This window comes from Halichoeres trimaculatus, unplaced genomic scaffold, assembly GCF_033239565.1.
Source record: "Halichoeres trimaculatus isolate MK-OKI-2021-1 unplaced genomic scaffold, fHalTri1.1 fHalTri1_scaffold_2, whole genome shotgun sequence".
In the NCBI taxonomy this organism is placed as follows: domain Eukaryota; kingdom Metazoa; phylum Chordata; class Actinopteri; order Labriformes; family Labridae; genus Halichoeres; species Halichoeres trimaculatus.
In genome coordinates, this window is record NW_027437180.1 from 38016578 (window position 1) to 38030000 (window position 13423).

General features: G+C 48.3%; 1 protein-coding gene across 2 annotated transcripts in view; it reads right to left on the reverse strand.

Moving 5' to 3' along the window:
- Nucleotides 1-2617: 2617 nt before the first annotated feature.
- Nucleotides 2618-13423, reverse strand: part of LOC141784094 (protein jagged-1a-like) — a 21466-nt gene continuing 10660 nt past the window's right edge. Inside the window, exons 9-25 of one of the 2 annotated variants that reach the window (XM_074661810.1) lie at nucleotides 13217-13330; nucleotides 11711-11824; nucleotides 11578-11624; nucleotides 10981-11154; nucleotides 10749-10899; nucleotides 10501-10665; nucleotides 10301-10414; nucleotides 8140-8367; nucleotides 7934-8050; nucleotides 7637-7664; nucleotides 7471-7556; nucleotides 6621-6734; nucleotides 6421-6530; nucleotides 6097-6327; nucleotides 4041-4172; nucleotides 3782-3938; nucleotides 2618-3692 (exon numbers count right to left, since the gene is read on the reverse strand). In XM_074661810.1, the coding sequence (XP_074517911.1) occupies nucleotides 3172-3692; nucleotides 3782-3938; nucleotides 4041-4172; nucleotides 6097-6327; nucleotides 6421-6530; nucleotides 6621-6734; nucleotides 7471-7556; nucleotides 7637-7664; nucleotides 7934-8050; nucleotides 8140-8367; nucleotides 10301-10414; nucleotides 10501-10665; nucleotides 10749-10899; nucleotides 10981-11154; nucleotides 11578-11624; nucleotides 11711-11824; nucleotides 13217-13330 (2603 nt within the window). In that variant the 3' untranslated portion in view covers nucleotides 2618-3171. Of the gene's footprint in view, nucleotides 3696-3781; nucleotides 3939-4040; nucleotides 4173-6096; nucleotides 6328-6420; nucleotides 6531-6620; nucleotides 6735-7470; nucleotides 7557-7636; nucleotides 7665-7933; nucleotides 8051-8139; nucleotides 8368-10300; nucleotides 10415-10500; nucleotides 10666-10748; nucleotides 10900-10980; nucleotides 11155-11577; nucleotides 11625-11710; nucleotides 11825-13216; nucleotides 13331-13423 lie in introns of both variants that reach the window. The other variant, XM_074661800.1, reaches the window with a different exon arrangement.

A 13423-nucleotide genomic window follows, 5' to 3' on the forward strand; every position in this document is an offset into this window, starting at 1 on the left:
AATATAACAAAAAACAAACCAATAAAAAAATATTATTTAGAAAAACAAAATTAATTACCACAAAAAAAACAAAGAATAAATTACTCTGAAAAACCTGAGTTGTTTTTTTTTCTTCTTCAAGTGAATGCAACACGCTTCCATAGGAATGACTGGGGAGATGGATTTTTTGACCTATACTGCAGCTAGCCACCAGGGGGAGCAGTTTTGTGGTGACCTCACTTCAAGCCGAGCAAGATGACGTCCATTTTTTTACAGTTTATGATTCAGAGGAGACCAGAGAAAGTCTGTTTTTGATGCAGGGATTCCCACTATAGGTCATGAGCCTGAGGAGCTGAGGATCTGGTCCATCCAGTCCTGGTTTTGGTTCTTGTAAGAAAGGAGGTCGGGTTCAGGACAGTGTTTCAGGCTGCAGAGCAGGAAGTCAGACTCTAGTCTTCCTCTTGGTTTTCTCTGGAACATTCTGGAGTCAAGCATTCGAGATCATCTCTCGTATCATCCCGGTTTCTTCTCTCTCTTTTCCTTTTATTACCCTCTCTTTTTCCCTTTTTGTCTTTCTTTTTCTCTTTTTCTCTGATCACTTTATTTTTTTTCTTTTTTCTCTTTCTTATGCTCCATTTTTTCCCTTATTTCTTTCTACATTTTCAGTTTTTCTCTCTTTTTTTTCTCTTTCTCTGGCTCTGTCAATAGAAATGTTTCTGTGCGGAGCTGAGGTTTGTTTTCCACTCACCTGTTGATTAGCTCAGACCTGATCGGATGATCTGATTGGTTACAGATGGAATGAATTCCCAATCTTAAATCCAGTGCATCTTTAACTGATTTGAGAGCAGTGTTTTATTGATTTCATGCTCAGATTTCGTGATACTGTTTTTTTTTCCCGAATATTTTGCGAATCAACCAATAGCAGGCTGAATAGTATTGACCAATCAGATTGTCCCTGTTTGTTTACGGGTGCGTTCGCTGATCTTCAAGGAGCGTTGCAAAGAGGCGTGCACTCTTTTAACTAATAATTTGATTTAAAACAACTTGCCTGATTTTCTTGACGTTGCTGATCCATTTTTTCATGCGATCTGTTTTCCCGTTAGCTTCATGATGGTGACATAGTTTTCTCTGCACACCACAAAGAGCACTGTGTCATACCTCTATGATTATACAATAAAGCTATTTCAGTGAGAAACCAAGCGCTCGTGTATTTATCGAATGATATTTGATTTCAACAGTGGACATAAAAATAAAAGAAATCACATTTATTACAGCCCTGGAGGTCAGAGGCTGATAAATCAAGTTGAAAGAGTGCCCGCCCGTATGCAACGCTCCGTGAAGAACAGCGAACGCCCCCGTAAACAAACAGGGCTAATCTGATTGGTCAGTACAAGTCGGCCTTCTACTGGCTGATCCACAAAAAATTTGAGAGCAGAGATCTGTGAGCAGAAATCCCCTCAGCGCAAGAGGAAGAACCTGAGTGTGAAGCAGCATTATAACCGAGGGCGAGGACACAGTTTGAGAGACAATATCAAAAAATCTGAGCATGAAATCAATAAAACACTGCTCTCAAATCAATTAAAATTGCTTTTGATTTAAAGGTTCCATATTATGCAAAAATCACTTAATTAAGTTTTTAAGTGAAATGTGTGGGTCTTTGTCTTTCCTCCCAGCCCACAAAATGTGATATTTAATGACCAAACCTGTTCTTAGTAGAGCTTGTGAAAGTAAAATCCTGACCTAAAACGAGCTGTTTGGATTTTGGAGATTTGCTGACGTCAGGGATTCACTTTTTTGACCCATCAGGAGCAAGACTGACCTGATTGGTCCACCGGAGCAAATACCCCCGAACACCCTCCCCGGGAGGAGAATTCCAAAGTTGAAGAGCCATCACTGCTCTGTTTTTGGCTGTAAACAGCCTCATAGTTCCATGCTCAAGCTTCCTATCTCAGAAGAAGACAGACTAAGTGTCTAGAGTTCATTTATGAGGAAATGTTCCAGCTACACTCAGTTAAACTGAGCATGTGTGTGCTAGTCACTTCATGACCGACTGCTTTTCCAACTTTGGAGAGTCCAACAGAGGGCTAGCCAATAGACTGGTCCTGAATCCAGGCGCATTGCCAACCATCCTCCAACAAACCTCGGACCCTGGAAATGTGAGTATTTTAAATGCTGTGTGCTGTGGAGCAGATGTAAGAGCTTTTCCTCAGTGTCCCCCCCTGTCTCTGTGTTAGCTTCAGGATGCTAACTTTAGCTGCTGTTAGCCTGTTGTTTTAGCCTGTAATGTTACGATAAACAAGCTTCTCTGTTTTCTAAACATTGTGCACTCAGAGCTCGTGGCGCCGCTCTCAGTGACGCTGAAGAGCGGGGCGGTATCAGCGGTGGCTCATTTACATATGAAGGCCACGCCCACTAAATCAGAGCGTTCTGAACAGAGGGGCTATGAGAGCCTGGAAACAATGCTGCTGTGCTTGATTTATTGGCTTTTTGGACCAAAACATGTTACTACCATTTCATGAAGACATCAATGATCCATATTAAACTTCCACAGACTCCTTTAATTCTTCTCACAAACAGAACCAGGATCCAGATCCTGCTCTCAGCTCCGTTCACACTTCACCAAATCTACAAACCTGTTACTCCCCACCCACTCCACCCACTCCACCCCGCCCCCATGGAGTTCCTGTTCCTTTAAGAGTTTTTCAGCGGACTGATCAAAAGTCTGACTCCACGTCACTTTGAGAAGAAGAGTCTGGATCAGGATCAGTCTCTGGAACGTCCCGGAAACAAAGAGCGAGAGAACCGTGAACATCAGGAACGACGAGGCACAGATCCAACCGGCTCAACATCAAACAGGAAGTTAAAAAACGTCCTCATGGAGACTCCGAGTGCTTCAACTGGCAAAACTTCACCTCTGACGTCATAAATAAGAAAGACGCGTCTGAGGGCGCCGCGGGGATAAGTTAAAAGTCAGATATACACAAAGGATATTTACACTGTACAGAAACATCCACCAGGGGCGGGGCTTCATGCTCCCAAAGCCCCGCCCCCAAAGTCAAACAGCAATAAATACGTCTCTCCAGGTGGACGGAAAACCAGGATCTGAGTCCTAGTTTAGAGTCCCGTCTGAGTGTCCACGATGAAGACGAAGAGGCGCCGGCGTCAGAGGAAATACAGCCCGTGGCGTGTTCGTTAAACGATGAACTCGCTCCTGTTCACGCTCTGCCGCTGCCTGTTGTCCTGTTTGCAGCTCCACTCAGGCACTTTGTGCAAAGAGGGGCGGTTCTCCCAGTCCACCAGCGAGTACGCCGGCGGCGCCCGCGCAAACCGGGCTTTCTGCAGCCTCTTGTCCATCTCGTCCTCGTCTGATTGGCTCCCGGTGTCCGACTTCCTGGTCCTGGCGTTGATGGCGTTCTTGTCCTCACAGAGGCGGTGTTGGTGGTTCTGGTGGTTCTGGTGGTTGTAGCTCGCCGTGCGTTTCTCGATGGGGTTCTTGATGTGTCGCAGCTGCTCGCGGGCGGCGCTGATGCTGTTCTGCAGGGCGTTGTTGTCCTCGGCAGCGGGAGCCACAGACGAGGACGGCGCCCCCTGTGTGCTGACCCCCGTGTGGGCGCTCTGCTTCCTCCGCCTCCTCATGCACCAGAGAGACAGGGAGACCACCGCCAACGCCCAGACGAAGACCAGCACAGAGACCAGCAGGGGCATCAGGTGGTCTGCTGGACAGAGACAGAGACAGGGGTCAGTGAAAACCTCAAAACCTCCACAGACCGGATCAAAGACCACATCAGGACCATGTCGTTACCGTTGGAGATGTGGCTCTGCCGTCTCTGCACACGGACCTCAGCGATGGCGCCGATGATGGAGCTGTTGGCGCTCCTCTTGCTGACCAGATCCATGATCCGGTCTGTGACGTGTTTGATGAAGGTCAGGCCTCCTCCTCCTCCTCGCTCATCTGCGGACTGAAACAGAAACCAGCTCGTTAATGTCTGACTGCGACGTGTTGTTACACGGGGGCAGTAACAAACAGCGCCCCCTGCCTGTGGAGCTGTCTCCAGACTTACAATGGCGACGTGGATCTCGTTGCTGGCGCCGAGGGACGGCTCACAGGTCATGGAGACGGACGGGTCAGAGGACAGATTCTTGACGGCGTAGAGACTCCTGAGCTCACGACAGACCTGCTCCACGGTCACTCCCTGAAACGCCAAACCAGCTGGTTAGCGTCAAACTTTGGGGTTTTTAACAAGGAGCTTGGATCAGCAAACACGCTAACGGTCTAAAAACGCCTTAAGAAACTAAACTAAGGGTCGACCAGCAACCTGCGTCCTGCTGTTCCTCTTAGACTCAGGTTTTGTTCAACAACGCCCCATTTAAAGCAAAATCGTGCTAAAGTGCCCTCTTGAGAGCCATAATATGAACCTAAGTGCTCTCTTAGGAGCTAGAATGTGTGCCAAAGTGCCCTTTTAGTAGCCAAAAAGCTCTTAAAGTGCAATCTTGGTAGTAAAAAAAAAAAAAGAACTAAAGTGCCCTTTTTGGAGCCAAAATTCACGCTATAGTGCGATCTTAGTGCACTCCATTTGAAACAAAAACATGTAAGTCAAGTAAGTAAATGTGCCAAAGTGCCCTATTGGGAGCCAAAACGCCCTTTAAGTGCAATCTTGGAAGCCAAAACATGTACTTCAGTGCTCTCTTGGGAGCTAAAAAGTGTGCTAAGGTGCCCTCTTGGAAGCCACATGTGCACTAAAGTGCCCCTTGGGAGCCAGTTCAGGCACTAAAGTCTAATCTTTGGAGCCAAAATGTGTGCTGAACTGCTGTCTTGGGAGCCAAAACGTGTGCAAAACACCCAATTCGAAGCAAAAACAAGTATTAAGGTGCCCTCTTGGTAAACACAAAAATTTGAACTGAAGAGCCCCTTTTTGAGGCCAAAATTCACGTAATAGTGCGATCTTGGGAGCCAAAATGTGAGCAAAATGCCCTATTTGAAACAAAAAAAATGTAAGTAAAGTAACTAAATGTGCAAAAGTGCCCTCTTGGGAGCCAAAATATAAACTTAAGGGCTGTTAGAAGGAGCTAAAATGTGTGCTTCAGAGCCCTCTTTGGGCCAAATGGCCTTTATGTGTAATCATGGGAGCCAAAATGCTCTTGAAGAGCTCTCTTGGGGAGCTTAAAATAGCTAAAGTGAGATCTTTGGAGTCAAAATGTGTCCTGAACTGCTGTCTTGGAAGCCAAAACGTGTGCAAAACACCCAATTTAAAGCAAAAACATGTGCCAAAGTGCCCTCTTGGGAGCCAAAACCTGCGCTACAGTGCCATCTTGGTGGCACAAAAGTTTAAACTAAAGTGCCCTTTTTTGGGGGGTTAAAATTCATGCTATAGTGTAATCTTGGGAGCCAAAATGTGAGCAAAATGCCCTATTAGAAGTAAAACATGTGAGCAAAGAAAGTAGATTTGCAGAAGTTCCCTCTTGAGGGCCAAAATATTAACTTAAGTGCTCTCAAAGGAGCTAAAATGTGTGCTTAAGTGCCCTATTGGGTGCCAAAATAACCTGTAAATGCAATCTTGGAAGCCAAAACATGCACATTAGTTTTCTCTCGGGAGCTTAAAAGTGTGCTAAGGTGCCCTCTTGGAAGCTAAAACATGCTAAAGTGTGATCTTTGGAGCTAAAAAGTGTGACCTGAATTGCTGTCTTGGGAGCCAAAACATGGGCAAAACACCCAATTTACAGCAAAACGTGCCAAAATGCCATCTCGGTAAACACAAAAATTTGAACTAAGTGCCCTTTTTTGGAGCCAAAATTCACGACATAGTGCGATTTTGGGAGCCAAAATGTGAGCAAAATTCCCTTTTTGAAGCAAAAACATGTATGTATTGTAAGTAAATGTGCAAAAGTGCCCTCTTGGGAGACAAAATGCACGCTATAGTGCCTTCTTTGGATCCAAAACATGCGCTAAGGTGACTTCTTGGGAGCCAAAATTTACATTAAGATTTTCTTTGTGGAGCCAAAACAAGCGCTTTCAGTGCCCTGTTTGGCAAAACAGACTTTACTGCCTCTGGTCTGTCAGCGTGAGACGCATCAGTCCATCAACAGAACAGTCATTAGGCGTCAGGAGGTCCCACCCACCTGCTCCATGCCGTCCTTCTTGAAGGTGAAGGTCACGTTAGCACAGCTTTTCTCTGGGGGACACCTGGCTGTGGGCGGGGCCTGGTGGGCGGGGCTCCAGCACTCCCCCTGGGTGGGGCAGGGCTTCACGAAGCAGTGCTTATCAGGGATGGCGACGCAGGTCTGACCAAGGGGGCACGCTGAGCCCCGGGTCTTGGCCTGGAGGCTGCAGGGTTTGGGTCCACACCAGAGCTGGAGGGACACAGAGGAAGGGGGGCGGTCAGAGAGTTTAAGACCTGGATCATAGTTTTTGGACCCCAGCTAGGTCTCAGGTCTCAGGTCTACCTTGGAGCAGCTGATCCTCCCGTCGTGGCAGCTGCAGGTGTTGCAGTCCTGGTCCCAGCTGCTGCCGTCCACAGCCACCTGCCCCCCCCGCACGCAGGGCCTCCCCGACACTGCAGACACCACAGAAACAACACGCTCAGCCACCAGGGGGTGCTGGGTCAGGTTTTCACAGCCCGTCTGAGCCGGGTCAGAGAGTTCACCTTGTTGGCAGCGGGCGCCGCTCCGCCCTGGAGGACAGACGCAGCGGTAACCGTTGATCTCGTCCACGCAGGAGGAGCCTGGACTGCAGGGCGACGACTGGCACTCATCAATGTCTGAAAGAGACACAGAAAGATTATATTATTATCATCTTCATCAACATCATCATCATAGGTTAAAGCTGCAGACAGTTCATCCTGTGACAGAAAGCTCCGGAAAGTCTCAGAGCAGCTGGAGAATAATTCATTAAACTCCAAAAGAAGGTGTTCACAGGAAATGAGTCAGTGGCCAATTATATTTGCAGATTCAGCTCTACTTCCAAGAAAGAGAAAGCTGTAATAAAAAATTACTGAAGGAAAAATGCTTTTTATTGTCTTCATTGCTGTTAAGAAAATACCTTAAACAATTTTAAGCTAAATTGTAAAGGAAAGTGCAAAAATGTGTCATTATTCGATTGATCAATTAATCATTTATATAATCACCCGATTAATCGATTAATCATTAAAATAATCGTCCAATTAGTCGATTATGAAAATAATCGTTCGTTGCAGCCCTGTTCAGGATCAGGAACACTGCAGACTCCAGTCCAGGTTCACATGGTCTGTGTGAACTTAACTGTCAGTGTAACACACAGACTGTGTGAGGGCAGAGAGTCGGGAAAAATAACGTCACAACCACCACCAGAAACACAGGAAAAAGCTTTTTAGTGCCCCCAGGGTTAGGCACAAGTACTACAGCACTGGTTTATGCTACGCTACGCTAACACATGCTGGACCAAAGCAAAAAGACATCAAAAAGGACAGGAAGAAGGATTAACAGGTTAGCAGAAAGAGGTCAAAGGTCAACACTCACTGATCCTGCAGTCCGGACCGGCGAACCCCGGAGCACATTCACATCGGTACCAGTTCTCCCCGTCCACACAGGTCCCCCCGTTATAACTGCAGGAGACAAGGATCAGCTGTTAGAGACCAGACGGGGACATGGAGCTGAGGTTTCTGGACTTTAGTCTTAAACTCACCAGGGCTGAGGGCGGCAGTTGTTTGTGTCTGGAAGAAAAGGACGCAAAAATTTCCTTAAACATCACAGATCCTTTTTCAAATTGTGACAAAAAGTTCATCTTTAGGTTTGTGTTTGTTTCATCTTTAGCTTGTGTTTTAGCCTTTAGCTCTAGCTTTAGCCTTTAGCTCTTCTCACACAGACTATTAGAAAAAATTCAGATTCACTTTTGTAAAGTTGTGAAACTTCATAAACTTAAAGAGCTCTCACAGCTAGCTCTCATATAAATAACCTGCTTCAGTGTGCTGCAGTGACTCACTCTGGCCACAGGTGGCGCCCTCCCAGCCTTCCTTGCAGATGCAGCTGAAGGAGTCCCGCTCCACCACGCAGGTCCCTCCGTTCTCACAGGGACTGGACTCACAGCTGCTGTTCTGGGCTGCAGACCGGGACACGGAGGAACCGTCAGACTCAGCGAGGCCACAGGAAGGAGGAGAAACAACATGGCCGCCGTGGCGTCCTACTCACCGATGTTACAGCTGCTGCCCGCCCAGCCGGCGGCGCACAGGCAGGAGAAGGCGTCTCCCTGGTCGTGGCAGGTGCCTCCGTTGCTGCAGGTGGACTCCTCGCACTGACTCTCCCTGGAGCTGCACGTCTTCCCCTTCCAGCCGCCGCCGCACTCACACAGGAAGTCACTGAGCAGGTCACGACACACGCCGCCGTTCAGGCACGGAGACGAGACGCAGTCATCGACATCTGCTCAGGAGACAAGGAGGTCACAACACGGCTAATGAAGAGGAGCACGGGGGGGGGCAAGGAAGAGGAGGAGGAGAGACGAGGACGATAAGGAGAGCGTAGAATTGGGGAGAGAAAGGCAAAGAAGTGGAGGAGAAGGAGAAAAAAGGGCAAGAAGAAGGGAGGAGGAGGGGTAAGAAGAATGGCAAGGAGGGGGAGGAGAAGGAGGAGGAGTAAAGAGAAGAAGAAGAGAAGAAAGGGGAGGAGGGAGAAAAAGGCTTGGGGGGGAGGAGGAAAAAAGGAGGAAAGGGAGGAAGAAGGGAAAGGAGGAAGGATGAGGAGTGAGAATGAGGAGCGAGGAAAAAGAGGAAGGAGGGGGAGAAGGGGGTGGAGGGAGGAAGACAATGATGAGCAGGGAAGAGGAGCAAATAGTAGTGAGGAGGAGATGCTGGTTGAGGGAAAAGGAGAAGCAGGGCAAGAGGAGCAAGGAGGAGTGAGGAAGAGAAATAGGAGGTGGAGGAGGGAGAAAGAGGAGAAATATGAGGAGGGAGGAAGCAGAGAAGGGTGAAGGAGAAGAAGAGAGGAGGAGTGAGGAAAGAAAAGAAGCTGAGGGAGAAGAGGGAGCAAGAAGGAGGACAAGGAAGAGAAAGAGGAGCAGCAAGGTAAAGGATTAAGGAAAGGAGTGAGGAGGAGAAAGGATGAAGAGAAGGAGGCGAAGCATTGAAGAGTTGGTGGGATGGAGCAGTGATAAGGAGGATAACTGATAAAGAGGAGGAGCAGTAATGAAGAGGAGGAACAGTGATGATAAGGAGGAGCAGTGATGAGGAGGAGGAGCAGCGATGAAGAGGAGGAGCAGTGATGAAGAGGAGGAGCAGGGATGAAGAGGAGGTGGAAGATTGAAGAGTTGGGGAGGAGAAGCAGTGATAAAAAGGAGAAGTGATGAAGAGGAGGAGCAGTGATAAAGAGAAGAGCAGTGATGAAGAGGAGGAGGAGTGATGAAGAGGAGCAGTAATGAAGAAGAGAGCAGTGATGAAGAAGAGGAGCAGTGATGAAGAGGAGGAGCAGGGATGAAGAGAAGGAGAATTGATGAAGAGAAGGGAGGAGCAGTGATAAGGAGGAGCAGTGATGAAGAGGAGCAGTGGTGAAGATGAGGAGTGATGAGGAGGATGAGGAGTGATGAAGAGGAGCAGTGATGAAGAGGAGGAGCAGGGATGAAGAGAAAGAGAATTGATGGAGAGGAGGAGGAGCAGTGATAAGGAGGAGCAGTGATGAAGAGGAGCAGTGGTGAAGATGAGGAGTTATGAAGAGGAGGAGGAGGAGTGATGAAGAGGAGCAGTGATGATGAGAAGGAACAATGATAAAGAGGAGCAATGATGAAGAGGAGGAGGAGGAGTGATGAAGAGGAGCACTGATCAAGAGGAGGAGCAGTGATGAAGAGGAGGAGGAGAAGGAGGAGCAATGAAAAGGAGGAACAGTGTTGAAGTTGAAGAGGAGGAGCAGCGATGAAGAGGAGCAGCAGTGATGAAGAGGAGGAACAGCGATGAAGAGGAGCAGTGATGAAGAGGAGGAGCAGTGATGAAGAGGAGAAGCAGCGATGAAGAGGAGAAGCAGTGATAAAGAGTTGGAGCAGCAGTGATGAAGAGGAGGAACAGCGATGAAGAGGAGCAGTGATGAAGAGGAGGAGCAGTGATGAAGAGGAGGAGCAGTGATGAAGAGGAGGAGGAGCAGCAATGAAGAGGAGGAGCAGTGATGAAGAGGAGGAGGAGCAGTGATGAAGAGGAGCAGCAATAAAGAGGAGGAGCAGGGATGAAGAGGAGGAGCAGCGATGAAGAGGAGGAGCAGTGATGAAGAGGAGGAGCAGCGATGAAGAGGAGGAGCAGTGATGAAGAGGAGGAGCAGCAATGAAGAGGAGGAGCAGGGATGAAGAGGAGGAGCAGTGATGAAGAGCACTGACTGTTGTGGCATCGGGCGCCGTCCCAGCCGTCGGCGCACAGACACAGGAAGTTGCGAACTCCATCGATGCAGGTTCCTCCGTTCAGGCAGGGGGCGCTCTCACAGTCGTTGATGTCTGCGTCAGAGGAAGAACAGAGGTTACTCCAGGAACAGGAACAGGAAGTGGAACTCCGTTTCCCGCCAAACCGTCCTCAGACTCACTCTCGTGGCAGTACGCTCCGCTGAATCCTTCCTCGCACTCGCAGCTGAACTGACCTCCGGCGTGACTCTGACACCGCCCGTGAGGGCCGCACACGTTGGAGGAAATCAAGCGCACTCCACTCGCCGTGCCGTTGGTCGTGACCGCTACTGTGCAGCTGTCGATCACTGCAGAGGGGGAGGAGCTTAATAAGCAATCAACCACCAGAGAAAACATGGTGGATGGGTGAGCGTGATCGCTGAGCGCCAACCTTTGCATGGCGTGGAGCGGCAGTGGTCCTTCAGTCTGGAGCAGTTCCTGCCCTCGTAGTCCTCGGGACACTCGCATACGTAGTCGGACGCCAGGTTGAAACACTGGCCGCCGTTTTGGCACGGAGCGTGGAGGCAGTAATCGATATCGGACTGAGGACACACACACGGTTAGTTCAGCTTTAAGAGGACGCCTGGTCTTATTTTGGGGGCGTGGCTTGGCGAAAAACTCACCTGACACCGACTCCCAGAGAAACCAGGCGGACACAGGCAGGAGAAGCCGTTCACCTCGTCGTGGCAGCGGCCGCCGTTAAGACACGGCCCGCTCAGGCACTCATCCACGTCCGTCTCACAGTGCTCGCCGCTGAATCCTTGAGCGCACAGACACCGAAACCCGTCCACCAGGTCCTGAAACAAGCGCCACGTTAAGACAAGCTGCAGTTCCCTGAGTGTCCACTAGAGGCCGTCTCTGTGAGCCATGATGGTTGTTCATGGTTTGGTCTCCGCACTCTGCCCGTTTGGGATCCTTTCAGGTCTGTCAGTCTCTGGTTTGTGTGTTTGGACCTGGCTGTGTGTGTGTAGCGTGTTCAGGGACAGATGGAGCTGTTACCGTAACGTGATCTCGCTGACACGCGTGAACAATGAGGAGAACGGAAAACAGAGCAATCAGACTGTTTATGTTCTGCTGGGAAATGAGAGCAGAGAAATCTGATCTACTGTTGTCATGGATGGACACACACACACACACACACACACACACACACACACACACACACACACACACACACACACACACACACACACACACACACGTGGACCAGCTGAGCTCACCTCACAGGACGCTCCGTTCACACACTGGCCTCTGCAGTCGTTGATATCTGCAGGAACATCAGAGAGACGTCAGCAAACAGAGGAGCAGAGGAACAGGTTCCCCGTCAGAGAAAGTTCCTGACTGAGCACTCACTGATGTCACAGTTCTGTCCCGTCCAACCAGGAAGACACTCGCAGAAATACCCTCCAATCAGGTTCCTGCAGGCGTCGGCGTTGACGCAAGGGCTGTCTTCACATTCGTTGGCGTCTGAATTGAACACAACGAAAAACGATAAGAGATAGAAAATGTGACGGAAACAAAAAGTTTTATCTGATTAAACAACGCAGAGAACAACAGCTGTTCCTCTGGTGTCCACTAGAGGCGCTGTGCTAAAGTGAGTAAATACTAAAGAAGCTGTTTCTGTCTCTGCAGCTGATTCCTCTGCTAGCCAACACGCTATGAGACGAATGAAATAGAGTAACACTGAAACAGAATGAAATCAAAGAAATAGAATGACAGAAAATTGAGTGGAATCAAAACAATAGAGTGAGATCATGGAAACAGAATGACAACAAAACAATAGAATGCGATAAAAGAAATAAATTAAATCAAAGAAATAGAATGAGATCATGGATACAGAATGAAATCAGATAGAGTGGCATTAAAGTGATAGAATGAGATCAATAAGTGGAATTAAATCAAAGTGATAGTATAAGAACAAAGGAGTAGAGTGAGAGCAATAGAATGAAATTGAATCGATAGAATGAACTCCAACAAAGGTGAGATAAAAACAGTGAAATTAAATCTGAAATCTGAACAGAATCAGATGAAAGCAAAAGTTGATAGCAGCAATTGATGAAATCAAAACAATAGAATGAAACGAGTAAGACAGAATGATATCAAAGCAGTAGAATAAGGTCAAATCATAGAATGAAATCATAACAATAGAATGTCAAGCCAAGCAATAGAATGAGATCAAACAATAAAAATGGAAACAAAGAAATAGAACCAGATTAAAAATAGAACGAAATCCATGTAGGAAACAAAATCACATCTACAGAGTGACATCAAAGCAATAGAGTGAGATCAAAGCAGTAGAGTGACATCAAAGCAGTAGAGTGACATCAAAGCAGTAGAGTGACATTAAAGCAGTAGTTTCCTCAAAGTTGAATGGCATCATGTCGCTGACTTTCTTGTTGCTTTTGTTTTGTTTTCGTGAAGCTCTCGTTGAGTTTTTAGAGAATAAAGGTTTTAAACGTCAAACGCTCCCTCAGAGAGAAGGACTTGGCTCCTGGGCCTCTGGGACCTGAGGTGTAAACAGGGTTAATGGGATCTCTGGGTCTGAGGGGAAACAGACTCAGTCCAGAGCTGCCAGACTAACTGACCACAGCGCTCAGAGCTCAGGAACATGTGCCGTTTGGCGTGTAGCGTGTGGTTGATTAGCCCTGTGGTGAGGCGATACCAGGCACCAGTCCTCAGACCACAGACATCCTTCAGGACGCAGGCCACGCATTAGGCAGTCTCCAGGAGTCAAGGCCTGAAGAGGGCTCAGCTGATTACACCTAAAACCTCCAGAAACCCTCTGAGGAGCTTCCTCCACAGACACCAGGCGTAAACAACACGCTCACACTCATCAGACACGGTTTCAGGGGCACTGACCGATGAGGCAGGTCTTCCCGGTCCACTGAGGGGGACACGCACACCTGAAGCCGTTCACCAGGTCCTGACAGGACCCTCCGTGTCTGCAGGGGTTCACCTCACACTCGTTCACATCTGAGGGAAACACAGAGCCGCGAATGATGTGTTGGTTAGGGCGCCCCCTGTGCTTCAAGACTCAAACATCAAAACGAAAGGAGACCCTCTCTG